Below are 25,389 nucleotides of genomic sequence, written 5' to 3' on the forward strand. Positions count from 1 at the left end.
CTCTTATTCTCTGCGTCCATGTTTATAGCACTCCCGGGATAGACTAAGTCACTTCTAAGATTTTGAGAAGCGTAGGTTAATCTTTATGCCCAGGTAAGGCAGACATTCAGCTCCTTTACACCAGTATAGTTTTACTGGGTGTTAAAATATTGAAATGTATCAATACTGGCTGGTATATAAAAATTATCTTTTTATTGAAACTTCATCATCGAATGCTCAGTGGCAGTGAGAATGGAGCACGGCTGGACCACAGACAGCCGCTGGGCAGGTGAAGGCAGATGCAGAGGTGTGGAGCTCCCAACCGCTGCCAGAAGTGATGGGGACTGAGGGGCAAACTCCAAAGACCCAAACCATGAGGGAAGGGCTGATAGCCAAGTGCTACCTGGCCATTACGGAGGGGCATTTCACACAGTTTTCCTCTGGCTACAACAAAGTGCTAGAAACTGTGGATATAATGGGAGAAATCATTGGAAAAGTTCAGTGCAGCTCCCTCTGTTAACCCCTGGCAGACACATTGTCTTATTCTGTTCAGGCTGCTGTAACAGAATGCTATAGACTGGGTGGGTTTAAACAACAGAAACTTACTTCTCACAGTTCTGGTGGCTGGAAAGTTTAAGATCAAGGTGCTGCTTCCTGGTTCATAGAAAACTGTCTGGTTGTATCTTCACATGATGGAGGGGTGAGAGAGCTTTCTGGGATTTCTCTTATAAAGCACTAATCCCATTCTATGAGGGCTCCACCCTCATGACTTAATCACCTCCCAAAGGCCCCACCTCCTAATATGAATTCTGGGGGGACACAAATATTCAGTTCATAGCAGACATCAAACAAAAGGGAATATCAGGCTTTTAAGATAATAAACGGTTTAGAAAGTGTTTGAGTGGTTCAGTGACCTGATAAGCAATTTTATAATGCAAAATTTAGTTTATTTAGAGAATAATATTTTTCAGCTTTATGATTTTATTTATGAAAAGCTATTACTATGCCGGTAGTCAAATGCCTTAATATCACTCTCATTTCAAGTATCCACTGCCCTCGATTCTCCACTAAATAGTGGTTAGCAAAGAGAAAATGGAAAGGGGAAATACACAAACCAGACAGTTTTGCCATTTGAAAACAGATATGGCTAAATATTGATATTAATTCAGTGGAGAGAATGACACTGTTACTGAAAGAAGAGAATCACTGAAATGATCTCTCTCCTTATTTTGGAAAAAAACAGTTTGGCATCTAATATTTCTGTCCACTAAAATATATCCTAATATTTATCTGAATATTATATCCATTGAATATATCCATTCCAATCCTCTGCCCAAACTTACTAAATACTGATTTCCAGCCACTCTCAGCAACAGTTACGGTTTTCCAGGTATCATTTATCCTAAGTCCTTCTTTGGCTAAATAACCTGGCCCTAGACAGGCTTTTCCAAATAACATGTAGCAAATGCATTTTGGTCCAGTGATGCTGGAACCCTTTGGAGGTATTGATTTGTCACATTTGGAATCCTGGTGCTTTACCATGCTGCCATGCTCAATAAGGCTCTGTTAAATTGAAATGAGGAGGTTCTGTTTTCATAAAGTTTTAGGCTACTTAAAAATAAGCCAACCTAGACCACAGTATAGTTGATTATAAAGTTGGCTTGCATGTGTTGTGTGCCCGTGACGTGCCAGGCCACATCCAACATAAGCCACGTGGAAGTGAAAAATGGAACTAGAAGGAGAGCATTTCCCCAAAGCACAGTCAGCAGACCTGCTGGAGCAGATCCTACAAGATATTTTCAATAATGAGGTGTCGTTTTTTTAATACATTTAAATATGCTCTATCATTCTATCAAGTTGCTTTCAATAGTTTGCTATGAGAGAAAATATTCCATAGCATATATGTAGTGCTGGTCCACCTGGCCACAATTATAGCGAGATGAGAGCTTACCACACAGGGGAATCACTTTGTGATAATAAAAGTATCCCACCCCCCCGCCAGATTTAGCCAGCAAGCTGAACTGCCTCATTCAGTTTAGGCCTCAACTAGAGTTACAGGGTGATGCTTCTAAACCACAGCCTGGGTAGTGAGTTCTGCTTCCCTCCTTGTCTACCTCAGAGTCAGTACATTGTCTTCTCACAGCAGACTGGGGCCCAGGTGCACTTATTAAGGGAGTTGTTTGGAATCTCACAATTACCTATTTGGAAAAACAGGAAATGTAAACACATCCCCATGTTTAGTCAGTAAGGCTGATGGATTGGGGGCAGGGCTGTGTTTTTCAGTATGATGTCCCCATGGCCACTGACACTTTACCTTCCATCTAGAACGTGCTGAATACATATCTCCTGGGATTAATAACATGTTCACTTTTTTTCACATTCAGAATGTTTATAACAACTGAAAAAAAATTGAGAACCTAATCTAATAATTAATAACTACTGTTCCTGTCGGATACCTATTTGTGTTGGCCACTGGGTTCAGAGTTTCAGGTATGAGATTCTTGGGACTTATAATAGCCCTGTCATGCTGGAGATAATTATTCCCATTTTACAGAAGAGGCTAAGAGGCTTTGATCCTGGAAATAGAGAACCTGCTTACTGGTCAACCAGTGAGACTGCCTGACCTTCCATAAATCAGTCCTGAAGGCCCCTTGTAGTCACTTCAAAATCAAATAAGAAAAGATAGAAATCAGTATTTGTATTCAGGGGCTCCTGCTTTCTCATTCTATATACCCAGAGGGGAGCCTCCTACACGTCTCAACTCACACACAGCTGTATGCAGGAAGCCTAACAAGTATTTAGTAACTCTCTAGAAATGCCTTCTGAGATTCTTCTCCCAGGAAAAAAAGGTGGGGGCGGGGGTTATTGTCAAAGAAAACATTTCAAGACAGGAAAACAGATCTAATTCATTTGCATTAACTAATTAGAAAAAAAATAATTTCTATTATTCTCCTGTGTCCTTTTTTATTTTTTCATCACTGGACTTCCAATTTGCTCTCTAACATTGGAATCAGAAATTATTTGTTTAGTGTACAGCTAAAAATGAAAGGCTTAAAGGAATATTCGCCAGTAAGTCCAAGCCCTTAAATTTAGCCCTCAGAACTTGCATGAAACCTGTGCAGGCTACTCAGAGAATGAGGTGGAGAAAAGATTGCTGTGGTCCTTGCTACTAAAGGGAAGAATGTGTCTCTGTAGATGAAGTTCAGAGAGCTCAGGGAACACTTGTGATCCCACTGCTGAGACCGTATGTGTGCATGTGCACATACGTTAGAACACTTACTTTCTCATAAACTCACTTTGTGAAATATTTCCTGAGAGAAAACAGCAATGTTTAAATATATTGGCTTTTTTTAAAAAATGGCTCCTAGTTTTTGTAGTTGCACTTAAAACATTTTAGAGGATTTTTTTTTTTTTTGTAAAGAGTAAGGTTAGAGTACATTATTTAAAACGAGTACAGGAACTGTTTTTTTTATTCTTTTAGCTAAAAATGTTCACAATATTTACTCCTTATAGTAATGTTTTGTGGTATTTTTTTCCTAAAGAGGTCAGTCTAAGCCAAAAATAGTTTCAGTTTTCAAACTTATTACTAGAAGTATGAGAATAATTAGTATAAATTTAGGTTTTCCTACATCTTTGGGATGGAGTGGATTTGTAGATGGAAAGTCACTCAATAATGGAGTCATTTTTCCAGAGGTCACATAAAGTTGGCTTTTGGTTCTCTTCTTCTTTTCCTTTGTCTTACCTCACCAAAAGGTCTGAGGATAACCAATTCCCAACTTTGAAACACAATTACATTGAATTGGGTTCAGTGCATTGTACTGACCTTCTAGTTCATTTTGCTGCATTAACTTGCTGTTTCTGTGCCCATCATAGTGGTATTTGTTCTCGTGGGATTTGACCTGTTGTTTTTTATTTGAAAGGGTTGATGTCCAGCTGAAACTGTTAAATAATGAGTTCGAGTTTTTCTCTTGATTCCTAAACTCAGTACATTGTTGGCATCCCTTCAAATGTTGCAATAAGAGGCCTTCAAAGTTTCTTTTGTCTTTTGCAGCAAGACATCAACTTGACATCTATTGCATGGTTTAAAACAGAGCCTTTGACTTAATTTTTGTGATTTTTTTTTTCCATCTGAATTATGGCTACTTAAGTAGTGTTGGCTCTATTAGGGTAGTAGTCTTTGCTGAGGTTTGTCCAGATACGACTTGGGTTTTAATGGATAGCCAGAGAACATATAGAGGTACCCAACCCTGGTCTTGCTACATCAATATTCTCCTTAAAGAATTGCCTTTCCCTTGTGTTATTTTTAAATTAGAACATAGGATAGAAGTATAAAACAGAAGAATACTTTGTGCATCTAGAAAATGCAAGTCTTTTTAAAAAAATCTTACTAAGATACAAAGTCTCCATTTTACTGTGAACTACTTTTGTTTGTTTTCCATAAAATAGACAATGTTTATGTGGGTCTCACAGTTGACATAAAGGCACAGGAGTCAAACCTTGAGAATGCAGTCTCTGCCTTACTGTAAAACTACCTTCTCTTTTATCTAGTCTAGGAAATTGTGTAGAGGATTAACCCTCTCCCTTTTCAGAATGTCCAGTATCTAAATAGAAACAGGCTGAGTCCTTTGAGAAGCAGAAGCCTTAGTTGTGAAACAGAAAATTACAGTATTAGTCACATAATGCTAGTAATATTTATATTCAACATGAAAGCAAATAATTATCTAGTAATTCTGTTCACTGGGTCAAAAAATTCTAGTATCTATGATAATAATGCCTCATTGCTTTTGTTTAAATCCAAAGATTGTAACTTTCGACTCTTTCTTTTTCAAGTAGATGTGCATTCTAATATAAAATAGTACTAGATTTCTTTACCTAGAGAAATGCATTTTAGTTGGCTTCAATTAAGAACTACTCCCATATTTTTCTTTTAATCTGAGATAGAAAGGGTAAATATATTCTGATCTGTGGTCTTACTAGAAAATATAGTGTTGTCTTTGCTATTTTTCATTATGCTTTTTAATGCCCAAAGGACACGTTCAGTAAATTCGAGGCTTACTGCAGACTTGGAATTATTCTTTGTTGCATGTTAAACTAATTGGGTTGAATATTTTTTACATACTTCTGTTGTTCAACTCCACATAATAATTGTAGATTATTCATCTGAAATGAATGGATTTTAAATTATTTAAACTTTGCCACTGTTAGCATGTGACCCTTTGAGACTTTTTAAAGAACAGACAGCTCTTTTCCCCCTAGACTTTATAGATTTAATTTGTTTTTGATACACATACCATTTATCTTATATTAAAAAATGCTATGTTGTTTGTTATACTTTGATAGATTTACAAATTATTTCTAGTTTTCTTTAAACAAGCATGCTTGGAGACGGTGATAGCTCAAGATGAAATAGTTTGTGCCTCTTAAACCTTGATGTTTAAGTGCCTAAGTGTAATTTTTGTGAAGCGATTCTTAACGTCTATTCCAGAGCAAATTTGTGTTTTCTTTTCAAGTACTCTGACGTTTCAAATCCCTCTCTCCTTATTTTACTCAGCAACAATCTGCAATTTATTTTTCTCCAGGAAAATTGAATCTGTTACTGCTTAGTATTCTTACCAGTTTGAAAAATGTGGTTTACATTGGCATCAGCGCAGTAATTTACATATATTGGGATAACAAGAATGCACGCCAGAAAAAGATCAACATAAAACGAAATGCAGAAAAGCTGTTTTCCTTCAACAGCAACTCAAAGTAAAGCTAATAGAGAAATTGATGAGGATCTGCCCTAAATGTGTCACTTGTGTCTTCTAGGTGAAGTGTGACCAGTATTGGCCCAGCAGAGGCACAGAAACCCATGGGCTGGTCCAAGTGACGCTGCTAGATACCGTGGAGCTGGCCACATATTGTGTTCGAACATTTGCACTTTACAAGGTTTGCTTTTTCTTTTTTTCCCTCCCTTTCCCCTTTCCATTATTTAAAGAAAGCTTCTTTGTAGAAATCAGGTATCTCAAGGCTTTACTTAAATCTTGATTCTACTGGCAACAATGAAGAATGAAATAATTCTTCCATTATCACTCAGCAATTTTTCTCCTTGTCTGGCGATTTATCAGTAAATATGGAACTCTTGCTCTGAATGAAAGTCTCAGCAAATGAAGAATAGGTGAAGAAAAACTAGTTCTTTCTGTAAAATACAACAGGAGTGCTCCTGATAGTTAAACCTGAAAAATGTAGTGCTTCTCACTTAGGAATTTTGTCTTCCTGAGCAAATATTTGTCATTTACAAATAGCTTGATGTTTGTAACTCCAAAGAGTGTGTCTTCCCAAAGGATATAGGGTGGGGGAGGGAATTAAGATAGCACATCTTTGTGTTACCTCTTCCATGTTATTACTCATCATTACAACCGGAGGCTAGGAACACAGAATTTCAGCCAGTGTTCCTACTTCACAGAATGGTTCCAGTGAGAAGAGAGAAGTAAGACAATTCCAGTTCACCGCCTGGCCTGATCACGGTGTTCCAGAACACCCAACGCCTTTCCTAGCTTTCTTACGGAGAGTCAAAACCTGTAACCCTCCTGATGCAGGCCCGATGGTTGTGCACTGCAGGTAAGAAGTTCTGAGAGCACTTTTTCCCACATGAGGCCTATACTAACATTAATACTGTGCATACCGCCCCCCCCCCCCGGGAGATAAAGGCACCTATGGTCCATGCTGTTTTCTCTTTGGAGCAAAAATAGATATTCTTTATGTATTCATATATTTATGAATTGTTTGACAGGCTCTTGTGGGCTGGGCTGATACAACCCTTTTAGTGTTGGGTTGGCCACAAAGTTTGTTCCGGTTTTTCCGTAACATATGAACTTTGTGGCCGACCCAATGTTTATATGTAAAAAATGCGGAACCAAATAATACTGTAAACATACAAACTTACAGAGGTAATTTCTTACTGCTTAAAGATGCCTTCTGCATATTAGTATTATCAAGTCACATATAGAAAATATACTGTTTTGAGTTTTAAAATTTTATTTAATAAAATATATACAAAGACCTATAGTTTGGAAGAATGTATTTTATGTACTTGGAGGTAATGAATCCGTATTTCTCTTGAAATGTATAATTTATTATCTTCTACTTTTAATTCTAGCATTCTCTATATCACTGCTTAGATTCTACTCTATATAAGTGTTCATACATTTTTAATACTAAACTGATTTCTTCCAGTTTCCTGAATTCTTCTCAAGTATCATTACTAACAGATTATTAAAGATATCTAGTCAGATTCTGCTTATTACTATATAAATTACAGTTCATGTAACTTCATAATAGTTTTTTGTAACCTAAGAAATTCAAATATGAAAGAATATGGCTTCTTGCACAGATAAGTAAATTTACAGTTTGAAAGCATATAAAAGAGGAAAGGAAGCATCTCTCATAAACCACTTCTATTGTGACTGAATAATATAATTGTCATTCACATCCCATATTACACTATAGCATAATATAGTAGATCTGAGAAATAGGGTCTATTTTTATAAAAAGTTGGGGACAATGGATAGATCAGAAGAAAAACAACAAAATTTACCTGACTAACCCAAGCTAGAGGGGTGATTGTTAAACAATGGCCTGGAAAATTCCAAACAAGATAGTGTTTTATTTCTCTTTTCCAGCATTTTTACCCCAACAAAAACTAATAACAGTAGCTTTTATTCATTGAGTATTTTATAAATTCCAAAGCACTCCCCCATGCTTTACTGTGTTTGATGTTCTTAACAGTATGTCAGATCAAAAGAGAACATAAGAGGCTGCAGGGTTTGGTTCAAGTAAGATAGCTAAGAAGTTGGAGGTACAATCATCCTCACCTTATAATCTATTTCTTGCTCCTCTCTAACCAGCACAGGGGCCTTTGAGGACCTGCCACTATGCTGCAGTTTTTTGCATGATTCTTAAACACTATAAATTATTGTTATTAATTTGAGCAAATTATTATTAATTGAGCAAATGCTTTGGCATCATGAAATCAGATTCTGGTTGGTTTCAGCAGGCAGTCTGTGTACTCTGTTATACATGCTGCTTTGCAGACCCCAAAGGGCCATTGAAGCTGGTTACATGGTGCCTCTGTTTGGCATTGATTATGAAGATCACACATGAAATGTTTTCAGATGGAGTTTAGCCCTAGAAGATTAAAAAGGAAGTTTGGTCTCACTCAAGAAATGTTGCCCTCATATGCCTACTGGCAAAAATGCAATTTATACAGATGCATACATACATGCACACAGATGGGTGTGTGTGTGTGTGTGTGTGTGTGTGTACACACAAAAATACATATACATTTACATATATAAAATAATAGTAACAAAAATTAGGGAAACCTAACTTGGAAGTTTTCATTGAAAGGAAGTATTATGATATTTGCATTGCATTTCAAAATACAGTATGTTCCCTCTTTCAAAATGTGCTTCCCACTTCTATAAATGAAAGTGGAGGCCCTGGAAAACTAAAATAAATAGAATGATAATTTTAAAAATGCAGTTTACCCTCTGTTGATCATAAGTAAGATATAAAGCTTTATGATAGGTACTTAGAGGGGTCCAAGAAGCTTTGCAAGCAAGTAGGAGAAATAAGATAGCTATAATGCCTTATTTTGAGAAAAGACATACCCCCCCAACATACAACCCCGCAATGTTATGTTTAAGCCACCTGGACTTACCTCTGAGAGATACAGACGACTCAGGAGAAATAAAGAAGCAAAGATGAATGTGCAGAGCTAATAGCTGCTGACATTTGGAAGTGCTATGCCTGAGGCTCCGGAGAAGCTAGTATTGAAACAAACAACAGAAGAGTAGGTATACTGGTGTAGGAAATTTATTAGCGACTTTGAAACAATGAAGGAAAAGATGCAGCATAAGCTGAGCTCTGGGAAATGATCTCTGTTCACCCAAAGGAAACCTCACGTGTCTGATAAGAAATCTCAGCCTCTTTATTTAAGAGAGGCTTCATCCACACCGCCAACTTCCAGAGCATCCTGAATCTTTGACTTGGTTACCAGTATGTTAAAACCCAAGAGCATAATTTTTCTCCTGGAGTGGCAGAGGAAAGTCATTCCAGGTAACAACTGCTCCTGTGGTATCCCAGAAATGCTGGTTTAAAAATCATCTCTAAGCAGGAAAGAAACTATGCAGAAAGTGACACTAGCCATGTCACAAAGGGATCCTGATTAGTTACCATGATCATGTTACAAATAATCACAGAAAATACGCTGGAGTTTATATACTGCATTTCATGTTGTGATTTCTTTTATGGTGGACTCAAATTTTTTTTCTCTATAATGAAGAAGTAGTGACAAACTCAAAGTTAGTCTAAGCCTTCTGCCAAACAGATCCTATGAGAAAGGAGGAGTTTCTAAAAGAAGTCTGGTGGTAGACAAAAAAAAGGGGAATGAGACTGGAAAAAGAGAAATTCATTTCCTCCAATAGTTTTGTCTAAGTAGTAAATGTGACAGGACTAAGAAGCCATTATGAATAAAATAATTCTAGCAATCAATAATAGAAAAGAGTTATGAGAATAGGCCAGTGCAACAAGCAGAGACAAGACCTTGGAAGGTCAAGGAGAAGGACAGAGTTTACCACATTCCTAAATGAGGGAATGTCTGGTTCAACAGATGTAGGAGGAAAGACCAACTCCAGCTGTCAGTCACTTCATACAGAACATGCAATCTCAACACTAAGGGTGCACACTCTGGAGAGCTAGACTGCCTGGATAAAACTCTGGCTTGTTCACTTATTGGATGTGTGCCTCTGAGCAAGTTATTTCCTATTTGTTAGCCTCTGTTTCTTCACCTGTAAAACGGGGTAACACTATTCATAGTGATAAGAATTTGATGAAGATTAAATGAAATGATATGAAGTGATACACGGAAAGCACTTAGGACAGGGCATCTTATATAGAAGTATGCAAGAATGTTAAATATTCGTATATTAATTATTGAGCGAGTTTTCAAGGACATATGTATATGTCTAACTCTAGGGATAAAAACTCAACATGAACTTGGATATTATCTGTATGACGTTGAGCCATCCATCCTATGAATAACCAGATGTTTATAAATATCCAAATATTTAATTGAATAGATTTTTTAAATTGAGATGTCTTCCATCATAGAAATACCATCAGATATTTTAAATTGACAGAGAACATTTTAATGCTACTGGTTAGAATCTTTTATAATAATAAAACTGTTCTCACAAAGACCTGAGAAACCGTTAAGCTCTTAAAGTGATGCTGTTAAGGATACATAGAAATTAATGCTGTGGTTTTGAAGGCCTTCAAGATAAAGACTGAACTTCTTCGCATTTCATTCATGGCCATTTATCATCGAGGCTGATCTCGCCCTTCAAACCACATTGTTCACTCTCTCAGGCACCTACTGCTAGGTATACATCCCAAGTACTTTCATCTCTGGCTCTCAGCAAATGATGTTGATCTACTCTGGAATTTCACCCATTTCCCTTTTCTACCTGATGATGTGCAACCGTGCTTTATAATCTAACTTAAATAGTATTTCCTATGTGTATTGCAAAGGCTGCAGACTGGCCTCAGATGCCTTCATTAATATACACAGTAATTTCTTTAAAACTTTGAACTTGAATGCCTTTAAGCCGGCATGCACTGTCCAGTTTTCCAAACCCTCCCCACTCATTTTTTTTTTTTTTTTTACGCACAACTCAGCTTATCTATTTATAGGAATTGCTTCATCTTGTAGACATTTGAGTTAAAACCCTGGCAAAAACTTTTAAGCTCATTCTCCATTCTTCTTCCCACAGGAAGAACTGAACCTTCCATCCTCTGAACTCTCATAAAATAGCTTCACACTTAGCCTATTCAGCTGTTAGCAGATCACGTATGCCTTGCAGTTGCAGAGAGCATGGACTATAGATTATGCACAAATGTGTCTCAGCTCTTACATCGTAGTAGGTGCTCAGTAGTTGCTTGCTGAAGTTAATCAAATTCCATATGGTGTTTTAGGAATTTTTAGAGAAACAGTATGATAATTTCAAGGCTGGACTGGTTTTGGTTTTTGGTTTTTTAATAGGAGACTATATTTTTGTCTCAGTGTTGGAGTAATTTTTTTTACAGCTTCATTATTTTAAATTGCCTTTATCTTCCTAATACCTGTTTGAGTCCCTTTTTCTACTACTGTATCTTTTATGTCCTTTCCCACATGCCCTGCATTCCATGATTAAATATAGACATAGCTCTCTGCTTTTGAGCCAAAATAACAGTTAAGGATATTGAATCTTGAATCAACAGCAAATAATCTTTCCTCTGACTGGAGAGGCCCTCCTCTAAGTGTTTCATGTGTGTTATTGCATTTTCCCCCAATCATCTACAGAGGTAGGAACTTTATTCTCCCATTGCACACATATAAAAAACACAGGCCAAGAAAAGTCAACTTAATTATTTGAGCTCCTGCCACTAGTGGTGCCAAAGCCATTATGTACCCCAGGCTGCCTGGCCCTATAGACCAAGTAAATTCTCCAGTTTATACATCACTCAATGGTCATCAGCTTCTCCCCTAGCCAACCACGCAGCGGGCAGTTTACTCTTAGACTTATCCTGATGGCTTGTTCAGCAGGACCCACTCCTTCCTTTCTGACTCCCTATCACAGTGCATATTCTAGCCTTTATTTCACTCATTCTATATCAAAGGTGATTGCCAGCAAGTGAGTCTCTTCTACCAGTTAATCATTTTAACATAATCAAAACAGCTACCAATTACTGAGCCATTACTATTTTCCAAGTCATACTAAGCACTTAAGTGTTCACCCATTTAATCCACAAAACAATATATTTTACTTGTGAGGCACATTTAAGCACAGGGAGGTCATAGGTGATTTGCTCAAAGTCAGACAGCTCATAAATTGAGGCCTTATTTCAAAATCCATGACCTGCTTACCCACCACTGTATCCAGTTCAGACTGTTTTTGTTGCAAAAATTACCTTTGTTCCTTCCAGGTAACTTCTTACCACATATTTGCTGACCTCATGGCTGTCAGGCAGATATCTGTCATTATTTCTTCACAGATATCTACTCAGTGCTAAAGACATGCAATATTTTTTCTCCTTATTTATATACTTAGGTTTTGAAAGAGACTAAGGGAGAGAAGTTTCTATTTATTTTCATAGACATTATACATTACATTTCTCCATAGTATTTCAATCTTCCTCTTAGAAAATAAAGACATTTTTTTCTTTTTTTCCTTTTTGAACCCTATTCTTTGTGTTTTATTTAGAATAGGTGGTTTATATTCTACTATCACCAAAGGGATACAACAGCCGATTTGCTCTATTTGCTTCATTAAGAGTGAATAAATCGGGATGAAACTATAATTTCATTAAGTCAGTTATAAAACCTTGACTCATGATATTAACTCTGAGTCACATTAACCCCTTTTAGGACCAAGGGAATATTCTTTCTTCATAGGAGAAATATATTCATTTATGAATACATATGAAAGAAGCACAGATAAGACCCCCTGCATCTATCTTTTAAATTAAACAATCCCAAGGAGAGTAAAATAGACCTTCTGAGAGTAATTTAAATCTTTCACATCATAGAATCAAACCAGTCTTCGAAACTGAAAGAACAGAAACGGTGGGCCAGATGTAGATAACGGCCTGGAAGCATCAGTGTGCCACTAAGGGTGACCCAGTAAAAATCAAATGACAATTTAGGGTTGGAAAGATTCCTAAGATCCAATCTTCATAATGCTTTTTGACTTTATAGGTGAAAGCATGACCAAGAAACTACTTAGATCATATTCATAGCATAACCATTTACTCCTAATTCCAACCCAGTATTGACAAAAATAGCCTTTTCAAGGTCAAAGGATTTTGGAAAGCATTGCATATGAGCATAAAAATAAAAGACCTTGTGATCCAAAGGAGCTAAGAGTGCTGTGGAAAATTGTTTAATGTATTTTTAACCATTGATTCTAAATTCCATCCTTTATTCTTCCCAATGTTCCATTCAAATATCTCTTTAGATCAAAGACCATAAGTATTGCCAAAGCATGTGATTGTTTTGAGATGCTGACAAGTATGAACCATAGACCCATGTTTTCCTTAAACCTGGGATTCATTTTCATGTATAAGTTAAGTAATAAGAGAAGTTAGCCTTCTATAGATGAAAAGATTAGATTGTTAAAAGTACCACCATCTCTGGATAAGAAAATGGGTGGAATATACAAATTACGTCCTTATTTATGGAAACATTTTAAGGAGAGGAAAAATAATTATACCATGTGGAAACTATTATGCCAGGTTCTGTTCTTATATATCAATGATTCTGCATAAAAAAGCAAATTTTTAATTTATGAAACAACATAGTGATTCAAAACAGGAGGCCAGAGCTTTAATATTTTGATGGTACAGTCCTATAAGAGAAAAACACCGTATCTCCACTAAAATAGTTTAAAAATAATTGAGTCAAAAGAAAACATTAAAAGAAATTACACATAGATGTAAAATTTAAAACAAAATGAAGGCGTTTTCCATTTCTGATGAAATGGAAAATTTTTTTGAAAAGAAGCATTATAAAGGCAGTAGCGAAGAGGTAAGACCAAGATTATAAGAAACTAACTTCAAAGTCATATATTAGGTCTATAATATGAAAAATCCCTTCCAGGACAACTGAGAAACTATTACCGTTCTCATTCCATGCCCAAGAAGAGCAACCAAATCACTTTTGTGCAGGAATGTGACTATTTACAGACCATCTTCCCACCATTTATTTGATTTAATCCTTATAAGCAGAATGGTAGGTTGCATTATTATCCTTATCTGTATTATACAGATAAGAAAACTGAGACTGAAAAGTCTCAATTTGCTATAGTGACTTGCTGTAGACCACATTTTTAACTAGTTAGTAGAAAATCTGAGTGAGAACCAATGTTTCATGATTCAAAGTCTTCTCCTCTTAACTGCCATTCTCTGTTTTGCTCAGTTTGTTATACACATGAGAGCAGACCTGTCCCCAGACAATAACAGAGACGGCTTTTTGCAGACCTAAAAGCGCCTTTGGAGGCAGCATTGCATGGTGGTGTAGACTGTGCACTTGAAGTCAGTTTCCTAGAGTTCAAATCTCTGCTGCACCATTTACTACATCTCTGACCTTGAGCAAGTTAATTAACCTTTCTAAGCCTTGACTTCTATCTGGTAAAGTGGGGATAATAGTAGTATGTTTTTGATGCTTTTATTATCATTAAAACACATTATGTGTTTTACCCTATATAAAATAGATGGTTATTTAAATTGGCTGTATTATTATAAAACAACAAAGAATACTATCAAACAACAACAAAGAAATGTGAACTTCTGTGTAATTTGTAATTGAGAAGAGCAGAAAATGAATGTGTGTGTGTGTGTTAACCTAGAAAGTTAGTAGCAACTAGAATATTTAACACTTTAAAAATGCATAAGTACTGTAATAATTATTTCATTGCAGTGAAAAACAATTCTTATTAGAGCAGATTGTTACTATAAGACCAGTTTTCTCAACCTCAGCATGTTGACATTTGAGACATGCAGTTTTTGTTTTGAGGGACTGTCCTGTGCATTGTAGGAGGTTTAGCAGGATCCCTAGCCTCTGCCCACCAGATACCAATAGCACCCTCCCAACAGTTGTGAGAATCAAAAATGTCTTCAGTCATTGCTGAATGTCCCCTGGAGGGCAAAGTCACTGCTAGTTGAGAACCACTGCTATATGGCAATGAAGCTAATTTTCGATTGTGGCAGAATGTATGCATCCAAGTGACAGAACACCTCAAAGCTTTGAAGCTTGAAAAACCTTCTTTGAATGGCTCTCTTATTTTAAGCATTAGGAAAACAATCTCCCTGAGACTTATGTTAAGAATCACTTTTTAACTCACACAGAGAACAAGGCTCATTACTTGAAAAATCAGCCAACCATATTCCCTACCTTCATCACCAACCATACAAACTGAAGACTTGACTCTAGATGTCTCTTGGTACTTAAACAAATAAACAACTCCAACATCACTAATTATCAGAGAAATGCAAATCAAAACTACAACAAGGTATCACCTCACACTGGTCAGGTGGCCATCATCAAAAAGTCTACAAACAATACACACTGGAGAGGGTGTGGTGAAAAGAGAAGCCTCCTACACTGTTGGTGGGCATGTAAATTGGTGCAACCACTATGGAGAGCAGTATGGAGGTTCCTCAAAAAACTAAAAACAGAACTACTCTATGATCCAGCAATCCCACTCCTGGGCAATTATCCAGAGAAAATCATAATCTGAAAAGATGCATGTGCCCCAATGTTCACTGCAGCACTATTTACAATAGCCAAGACGTGGAAGCAACCTAAATGTCCATCAACAGATAAATGGATAAAAAAGATGTGGTACACATATACAATGGAATATTACTCAGCCATAGAAAAGAATGAAATAATGCCATTTGCAGTAACATGGATAGACCCAGAGATTATCATACTATGTGAAGTAAGTCAGACAAAGACAAATATCACCTAATATCACTCATATGTAGAATCTAATTTTTAAATAAATGATACAAATGACCTTATTACCAAATAGAAACAGACTTACAGATATTGAAAACAAACTTATGGTTACCAACGGGGAAATGTGTGGGGGGGGGAGGGATAATGTATATACACTACTATATAAAAGATAACCAGCAAGAACCAACTGTGTAGCACAGGGAACTCAGTATTCTGTGATAACCTATATGAGAAAAGAATCTGAAAAAGAATGAGTATATGTATATGTATAACCTAACCACTTTGCTGTACACATGAAACCAACACAACATTGTAAATAAACTATGCTCCAATAAAATAAAAAAAAATTCCGCCTTCAAGGACAAAAATGCACCACCACTCGGCAATTCAAAAGAACAGGCAATAGGCTCTTAACTCTGCTGCCAAAAAGGAGTTCCAAAAATACTTTTGCACCACGGCAGCACTGCTGCAATAAATCTTCAGCCTCCAAAGGTGGCTACTTTTAAGGGCCATGCTCTTTGGGGTTGATAAATGCAGATCTTTTCTGCTAGGATATCAGTCACATTGCTTCATATCCGTGCTTGGTAGGAACGTCCTGCATTCTGGCAGTTCAAAACAGCAAGCCCTCGGAATGCCCTTAAGTGTTATATGACTCAGTGACTATCCCCTTTTTCAAAATCTAGTGGAGGCCAAAATAAAAGATTAGATGGATAGAAGAAAAGTGAGTCATAATGTTGGACCCCCGTCTAAGCTTTCAAGTCCTGAAATCCCTTGCTCTTTGATTTTCAGGGATACATATTTCTGGGATAGCACATGGTGTTTTTAAATCATAGATTTTATTGAAGATAAGTTTTTTCTGAAATAAACACTTTTTATTTATTTTATTTTTTTTTAACAGACAATAAACTGCATATATTTAGAGTGTACAATTTGGTATCCCAATCTCGCAATTCATTCCCCCCCAAACCCTCCCGGCTTTCCCCACTTGGTGTCTATATGTTTGTTCTCTACATCTGTGTCTCTATTTCTGCCTTGCAAACCGGTTGATTTGTACCATTTTTCTATAGTCCACATATATGTGTTAATATACAATATTTGTTTTTCTTTTTCTGACTCACTTCACTCTGTATAACAGTCTCTAGGTCCATCCATGTCTCTACAAATGTCCCAGTTTCATTGCTTTTTACAGCTGAGTAATATTCCATTGTATACATGTACCACTTCTTTGTTATCCATTCATCTGTTGATGGACATTGAGGTTGCTTCCATGTCCTGGCTATTGTAAATAGTGCTTCAACGAACATTGGAGTGCATGTGTCTTTTTGAATTATGGTGTTCTCTGGGTATATGCCCAGCAGTGAGATTGCTGGGTCATATGGTAACTCTATTTTTAGTTTTTCAAGGAACCGCCATACTGTTCTCCATAGTGGCTGTATCAGTTTACATTCCCACCAACAGTGCAAGAGCGTTCCCTTTTCTCCACACCCTCTCCAACATTTACTGTTTGTAGATTTTCTGATGATGCCCATTCTGACCAGTGTGAGGTGATACCTCATTGTAGTTTTGACTTGCATTTCTCTAATAATTAGGGATGTTGAGCAGCTTTTCATGTACCTCTTGGTCATCCATGTCTTCTTTGGAGTAATGCCTACTTAGGTCTTCTGCCCATTTTTTGTTTGGGTTGTTTGTTTTTTTGATATTGAGGTGCATGAACTGTTTATATATTTTGGAGATTAACCCTTTGTCTGTTGATTCGTTTGCAAATATTTTCTCCCATTCTGAGGGTTGTCTTTTCGTCTTGCTTATAGTTTCCTTTGATGTGCGGAAGCTTTGAAGTTTCATCAGTTCCCACTTATTTATTTTTGTTTTTATTTCCATTACTCTGGGGGTGGATCAAAAAAGATCTCACTGTGATTTATGTCGAAGAGTGTTCTTCCTATGTTTTCCTCTAGGAGTTTTATAGTGACTGGCCTTACATTTAGGTCTTTAATCCATTTGGAGTTTATTTTTGTGTATGGTGTTAGGGAGTGTTCTAATCTCATTCTTTTACATGTAGCTGTCCAGTTTTCCCAGCACTACTTATTGAAGAGGCTACCTTTTCTCCTTTGTATATCCTTGCCTCCTTTGTCATAGATTAGTTGACCGTAGTTTATCTCTGGGCTTTCTATCCTGTTCCATTGATCTGTATTTCTGTTTTTGTGCCAGTACCATACTGTCTTGATCACTGTAGGCTTGTAGTATAGCCTGAAGTCAGGAACCCTGATTCCACCAACTCTGTCTTTCCTTCTCAAGATTGTTTTGGCTATTCGGGGTCTTTTGCGTTTCCATACAGATTGTCAGATTTCTTCTTTTAGTTCTGTGAAAAATGCCATTGGTAATTTGATGGGGATTGCATTGAATCTGTAAATTGCTTTCGGTAATATAGTCATCTTCACAATGTTGATTCTTCCAATCCAAGAACATGGTGTGTCCCTCCATCTGTTTGTGTCGTCTTTGATTTCTTTCAGTAGTATCTTATAGTTTTCTGAGTATAGGTCTTTTACCTCCTTGGTTATGTTTATTCCTAGGTATTTTATTCTTTTTGTTGCAATGGTGAATGGGATTGTTTCCTTAATTTCTCTTTCTGATCTTTCATTGTTCATGTATAGAAATGAAAGAGATTTCTGTGTGTTAATTTTGTATCCTGCAACTTTACCAAATTCATTGATTAGCTCAAGTAGTTTTCTGGTGGCATTTTTAGGATTTTCTATGTATAGTATCATGTCATCTGCGAACAGTGACAGTTTTACTTCTTCTTTTCCAATTTGGATTCCTTTTATTTCGTTTTCTTCTCTGATTGCTGTGGCAAGGACATCCAAAACTATGTTCAATAGTAGTGGTGACAGTGGACATCCTTGTCTTGTTCCTGATCTTAGAGGAAATGCTTTTAGTTTTTCACCATTGACAATGATGTTTGCTGTGGGTTTGTCGTATGTGGCCTTTATTATGTTGAGGTAGGTTCCCTCTATGCCCACCTTCTGGAGAGTTTTTATCATAAATGGGTGTTGAATTTTGTCAAAAGCTTTTTCTGCTTCATTTTATTTTTTCTATACCTTCTCCCAAGGGGTCTGAGCAGTCTTTCTCTTCCCATCTCACCTCCTTCTATACTTCTCCCATTCCCCACCCCCACCCCCCAAAAAAAACTGCTGCCCTATCTTTTCATTCCATTGAGAGAAGGTCAGTAGTTGAGACTTTCACTGGGCAAAGAGGAGCTTATAGTGTGTATGCTTTATGATATATCTAAGCAGGTAAAAAAGATGAACTAGATGAGATGGGGCAGGATTAGCTGTGGCTCTTTCATTTTAATGATAAAGGCTAGAGAGCTACTTGTTCAAATTCTTTTTAATATTTGAAAGGAGAGGATTATGAGAATTATGATTATGATGAGAAAGTACTCCTTTCTCTCTTTGTTTTTTTTTTTTTTTTTCAGTTTGGGTTGACTTTGGGCATTGAATCTTTTTTTTTTTTTTTTAATTGTAACCATATTTCTGTTTCTGATATATCTGTGTGTCTTAGGAGGGCGCATCCTTTCTGAAATGGAGGGTATATCTATCACTTAACCATCACTGCTTACAAATACCAACTGAAACTGAGAGGCTTAAACCACCACATCCTGTTATATCTTACTATTCTGTGGGTCCACTTGGGGCTGAGCAGGGGTAATCTGCTGGTATCTCCTGAGCTCTCCTTTGAGGTCAGCTAGAAGGGCTGAGAAAACAGGGCCTCTCTGTCGCCACAGCCCTTCATCCTGGTCTGCTGGTCTCAGGGTTCTGAGAATCAAAGGAGAAGCTTCCAGTGCCTATTGAGGCCAAGGCTTGGAAGTCACACATCATCCCTTCCAATGCATTCTTTTGCTCAGAGCAAGGCAGAGGCCAGCTTAGAGTCATGGAGTGATGAAACAGGCCTGTACTTCTTGATGAGAGAAGTAACAAATAATGTGTGACCTCATTCATTCCACCACTGAATTCTACGTTACTGAGCCTTATTTACTTGACAGATGGAGCACTTCTCTCTCTTCTGACCTCTCGCCAGCGTGGCTAGGTCCACTATGGATTTCCCTCCTGAGGCTGGATGAGAAGAGCAAAGCTCCCCCCACCCCAGTCCACCCCAATAGACAGAGGGTTTTTTTTTAAATATATGAAATTGGTTTTTTTTTTTAATTGGAGGAAAAGTCAATGTAATTTGTTTCATAACTGCTACCTCATTATTTTTGTTGAAATATCAGCTTGTGTGGTGGGAGAAACTCATGCTCTTTATTCTCAGTCCATCCTGTCTCAAAAATATTTCCTTTACATCTTCCTGTAATTTCTTCTTAAACTTAAAAACTAAGGGAGCATGATTTACTCACAGTGAATCATAGGCCTGAAAAGGACATTTCAAGCCTCCCAGACACTCCCTGTCCCTTTCTCTCTCTGCCTTCCCTCCCTGTCCCTTCCCTCTGTCCCTTCCCTTCCCTCCCCACTCCTCTTTAACTTCAGAGATAGGAAAATAAAATGAGGACCAAGAAAGTTGACAGCTTTCCATAGACTCTTGCTGGACTCAAGTCTACTGACTGCTGGTCCAGTGTTTCCAGTATTATGGTCCTTTTAATTGTGTTCAAATTAACTTGATTAAGGAGTCTCTAACATTTTCTAGCTAAATTAGGAAAATAATCACCTGTATAATGGCAGGGAGGCACTATGGTTGGAACTAAGATGATCAGAGTAGATAACTTAGATATGTTAGAGGCAATTAAGTATCACAGATCTTTAAGATTATGAGTGATTGGAAAAAAGGCTAGTGGGTAGCTGGGGAGTACCCTGAATGTGCTGGGCACCCAGGCGGTCAGTAAGGCCAGGGCAGCAGAAAATGGTAGAGGGAGGCCAAGAGAGAGCAGGGGAGAATGTCAGAGAGAAACTCATCCTGCTTTGCAATGATGCCTGGAGCCGTGATGGTGGAAATCACTTCAGGCCACTAAAAATGACTTTACATGCTGTCTTGGCAGCCCTGCTCTGGTTCTCAGTGGCTGCCTTGTGTGTGTGTGCGGCTCCCACTGGAGCTCTAGCCCGGCAGTGCCGTGGCTGTAGTGTGAGCTTTTATAGTGGCCATATGCCTGGGCGGCTCATCATCTACAATTTCCTCATTCCAGGCTCCAGCCAAGTACAGCAGATGCTATTGTTACCTCTTCTATTGAATAAAGTAGGAAGCAGAGAGAGAGAGAAATTTGTCAATATTGTTTTTCTGCTGGAACCGAAATAAAAACTGTGTGTGGTATATTGTCCAATAGCAGCCCATGTGCCAAATCCCCATTTTGTGTAACACACTTACATAAGACAAGAATCTGCCCTTATGTTTCTTAACATAATGTAAATGACCTTCTTCCTTCTACTGTAGATGTGTTACAATTATAGCCATTCAGACTTCTCAACTTGGATCTGTGCTGTTTCTTGCACTTGCAAACCCTTTGCCTCTGACCATGCCATCTGCTGGGATCACTTATGTTTCCTTCACAGGCTCACAGGGTTTGTTATATGCCCGAAATCTAACTGTGCAAAACTCTGAAATCTTTCATATAAATAAACAAATGTTTAGCAAGTATTTTTAAGCCCTTTACTTAATAAGTAGCATCAGCAAGGTACATTTGCATTTCTAAAGTAAGTACAGCTGCTGAGAGAATTTCTTGTTGCAGAAACGTATGAAGTGACACCAAAATCAGAAGAAAATCCCTTTTGAAATAAAAGCCTGCATGGATAAATGGTCTCTGTGCTGAAGACAAACTGAATGATAATAAATTAAGCTAACAAAAAGGCTCTTTTTGGACATAGAATATACTGGTTGGGGGTGGGAGGATAGTCTTAAGACTCTATGTCACTGGCTCCCCACCCCATGCTATCCTATCAAAACTTTCTTTCAGCCCAAAAATGAAACTGATGAGCCTACAAAGCCCCTGTTGACCTCCTCTATATTCTCACTGCTCTGCTCTCATCAGCCTGGTTAGGTGCAATATGAATTTCCTTCACAGAATGGGATAAGAAGAACAACGCCCCCAAATGTAACACAAAATACAGGTTCTCTTGTCCATCTATGAAATAAGTAAGAAAGCAGACGTAAAGGCCATTTAATTTCTTCCAGAACTGCTACCTTATTTTTTGCTATTGGCTCCTGGTTTTTTATTTTCTGATTTGTTTTTCCCTCTTGAATCCATAACTACCCCCAGATTTGTATATAAGAGATGTGGGTTGGAGTGGCTTTTTCTACCTGTAATTTTTGACCTCACTGCTGTGGTCTCTGGCCGTAAAGAGGCAGGGCTAAGTGGGCAGAGCCCCATCTTGGTACTGTGGTAGGGCTGTTGCTGATATTTGCCTTACCTGTTGCCTGAAGACAGATTATTTGAGGATGCTAGGATTTGGATTACACTATCATTTAAGTTCAGGTTGAATATTGTAAGTGAATATAGAAGGTAAACATACAAAAGATACAACCTCAGTAGGTCACTGTGGGAAGCCTCTAAATTTTATCAAGAGCCAGAGTTGTTAGATTTTAATATGGACAAAAGAGGACTATAAATCATCTCAAAATATGAGGCATGTTCCATGCACATGCTAGGACCCTGGTAAAAGTCAAACTCCTCCTAAAGTGGTTCATACATGGTAGGGAATTTAAAAGTACAAAGTAATAAATGAAGCTGCTGGATCTTAATGCTTTCCTTGTAAGTGTGTGCTCGTAAGGAAAACCAGAATTCTGTGACTTTTACCACATATTTAGCTTTCAGGCTAAGAAATGGAAATTGCATACCTAGAAAATTAAGAGATATTCTACTGCCGTAAAACTGTGAGAGGTCATGCAAATCACTTACCTGCGTTTCTGTTTCTCTAGGAGGGTGGAGAACAATCTGGTCATTTGCTAAAGGCATCTTCTCTACAAGGGAAAACTGCATAAAATTTGGTAGATTAAATGCTTACTTACTCATGGTGAGGAGGAGGAGGAGGAATTTTGTGGTATTATGGAAACCATAATAAGAAATTTTCTCTGACTAGCTTCAAATTCAGTCCCAACTTGGGTTCACAGGTGATCAGTCATTCTAGAGAAAAACAAATAGCATATGATCGCTCCCATATGTGGAGTCAAAAATGAAAACAAAAACAAAACACCGCAAGCTCATTAGATACAGAGATCAGATTGGTGATTGCTCAAAGGGGGTGAGGGTGGAGTTGGGGAAATGGATGAAGGGAGTCAAAAGGTTAAAAATACAAATAAAAATTTCAAAGGCTTACTTTGTCAGCCTACACCCAACTCCAATTCTAAAGCATTGGGCAGACAGCCTTGCTAAGTCTGCACTCTTGCTCACCACTTACATTTGAAAAACCATAACCAATAATGTTGCAAACCACAAAAATTCTTTATAACCTATGGTTAACATTTCATCCCTCCTTTGTGTGGCTGGAAATGATTGACCTGGCTTCAGACTACTTTCTCTGATGTACTACAGCCTGAAATTCACTTGTTATCTTGGTTCAGTAAAACTCAAACTTATTGGTTTGTAGGGCACAATAGTAAAGCCACAAGCTTAGCAAAACCTTTTCAGAATTCAAGAAGAAGCTCTGTGAATGTAGTCCAGTTACAAGAGCTATGTATGTATGCCTTTGTTGTGTTTATAGTTCCTAAAGGCTTAGGAATAAATACATTTTTAAAAATCTGAGATAATAGTTCTGCATGGATGTCATTTTTAGAGTGAATCTTTGTGGCGTACATAATGTACAAAGGTACAATTCCTAAGGTCATCATCAAACCTTTTGCTGGATTCTCTGCCTATGTTTCCATATAGATAATGTTACCAAGTAGCACTTCTAGAATTATCACTTAGTTCCATGTGTCTTTTTAAAGCTGCATCACATCACAGTTTGGCTATGACATAAAAACTTAGGTCCAATCTTAGCTATTAGAACTAGGTTAATGGTTACAAACAACTTCTTTATCATTTCTGCCCCTTAGGCACCCTACATTTGCAACAAACAAACAAAGAAAAAACCTTTATATTAGGAGGATGAAAAGAGGCCATTTTTACTACTCTTTTTTAGTTTCGGCATTTCCAACATACCCATGAGTAGAGAGAATGTATAATGAACCCCCAAGCACCTATCACACAGCTTCAGTTATCAACATTTCAGGCAGTGTTTATTAAATGGCAGTTCATTTTGTGTTTTTTAAAAGAAACTCATTACATAACTGCCATTCAACATTTGAGGTTTTAATAACCTGAGCAGCCTTATCTTGAACAAATGTTCAGATTCCATGGAAGTATTTAATGTAAAGGGCACTCATTACCACTTGCTCAGCTCCAGGTTAAGTACCCTGGACTCTCTCTCTTATGCTGCTATAATCTGTTACTCACATTGCTTTCCTAAGTATAAATTCATCTGGCATGAAGTTTTAAAACGATTTCAGACTATGAATACCACGTCCCCAAACTGTCCTTAGTAAATTTTGGCTTGAAGACATTTTTTTTTTTTCCGAGCTTGTATTTTGAAATTAAATGTTATTTTTGTAAGGACCAGTCCATCCAAAGCCCTGCCACTGTAATTGAACATCATGCTTCATACTCCCCTGACTGAAGCTGACTTCATCTGCGAAAGCACAGCTGGATTCAGAAATGGCTAGCTACCTGATTTAGAAAAAAAGAAAACAGAAGAGAAATAGAAATAGCACTCTTACAAATCTGAACCTTGACCAGTTCCCAAACAATTATTGGCATACATAATCTGACACATGATTTTCATACCCCACCTGGGTTCTGCAAGAAGTATAAATATTACAGTCTATGGAAACGGAATTATGGTTTGAACATGAGAAGGCCAGTCACCCAGAAAATTCGGGATACCTCATCCATGTATGTGCACATTAAAACCCCGAGTTGTTACTAGATGTTACGTGGAAGATATTTTCTATAGTCAAATAAGCATGGGTAAAACTAAGTTAAATTGTTTAACAACAGAGTTTCTCAACCCTATAAAATATCATTTCCATTGTGAACTTCCAAGAAGGAATTTCTGAAACCTATTTAAACATGGAACTCTTTTTGTTTCCCCCTTAGATTTTCTCGAAGTACTCCAGGAAGTGCTATCATAAGAGAAAATCTGGCTCACAGTAATAAAACAGGACTATGAACTACTAAGAGTAATTGTCTAATAAATCAGTAAATAAAATGTATAAAGATAATCAAAAATATTTATTAAAACTAAACTGTGCAGAGCTCCAAGCTATTGCGTATGGAGAGGAAACTGTGGCATCTTCCTCAAAGAGCTTATAATAACCTATACGGAAGATACCTAAAACAATCAAGGCCATTCAGAAGAAACCTTGACGTATGCATCCAGTTAAGACTTGGTCATTTAGAGAAAGCTTCATTAAGGCAAAGAAGCCTAAGAAATTACATATTCAGTTACTATTAACTTCAAATATATAATTGTATACTATATTAATTCATTAGTTTTTAAATTTAGGACTGGGAACTTTGAGTATGACATATGGTTAGTACATTCAGTGTATGTAATAGAGACAAAGAACTTAATGGCTTTGCAGCAACTCAAGAATTAGCATCCTTCTAGATTTTTATAAATTATTTTCTATTTATTTACAGTTATCTTACAAATGCCTAACTCAACTATACTTTTGAGGGAGTAATGGAACACTTTTAGTAGGTCTTCCCAAAGCAGTTAACTTTCACAGAAACTCTTATTTTGTAAGTGTATCTCATTAGTTTGTTTAATATGTACTTAATTAAATTATGTAACTGAAATAACTGATTGTTCTGGAATAAACACCATGACCTCACAGCCTCCGAGCCTTGAGCA

The 25,389-nt window shown here is 37.2% G+C and overlaps 1 protein-coding gene across 1 annotated transcript in view; it reads left to right on the plus strand.

The window, feature by feature from the left end:
• Positions 1-25,389, plus strand: part of PTPRD (protein tyrosine phosphatase receptor type D) — a 397,884-nt gene that overhangs the window by 345,873 nt on the left and 26,622 nt on the right. Inside the window, exons 29-30 of the mRNA XM_057723096.1 lie at positions 5,788-5,907; positions 6,425-6,579. Coding sequence (XP_057579079.1) covers positions 5,788-5,907; positions 6,425-6,579 — 275 coding nt within the window. The remainder of the gene's footprint in view (positions 1-5,787; positions 5,908-6,424; positions 6,580-25,389) is intronic.

The sequence above is a fragment of the Hippopotamus amphibius genome, chromosome 2, assembly GCF_030028045.1.
Source record: "Hippopotamus amphibius kiboko isolate mHipAmp2 chromosome 2, mHipAmp2.hap2, whole genome shotgun sequence".
Taxonomy (NCBI): domain Eukaryota; kingdom Metazoa; phylum Chordata; class Mammalia; order Artiodactyla; family Hippopotamidae; genus Hippopotamus; species Hippopotamus amphibius.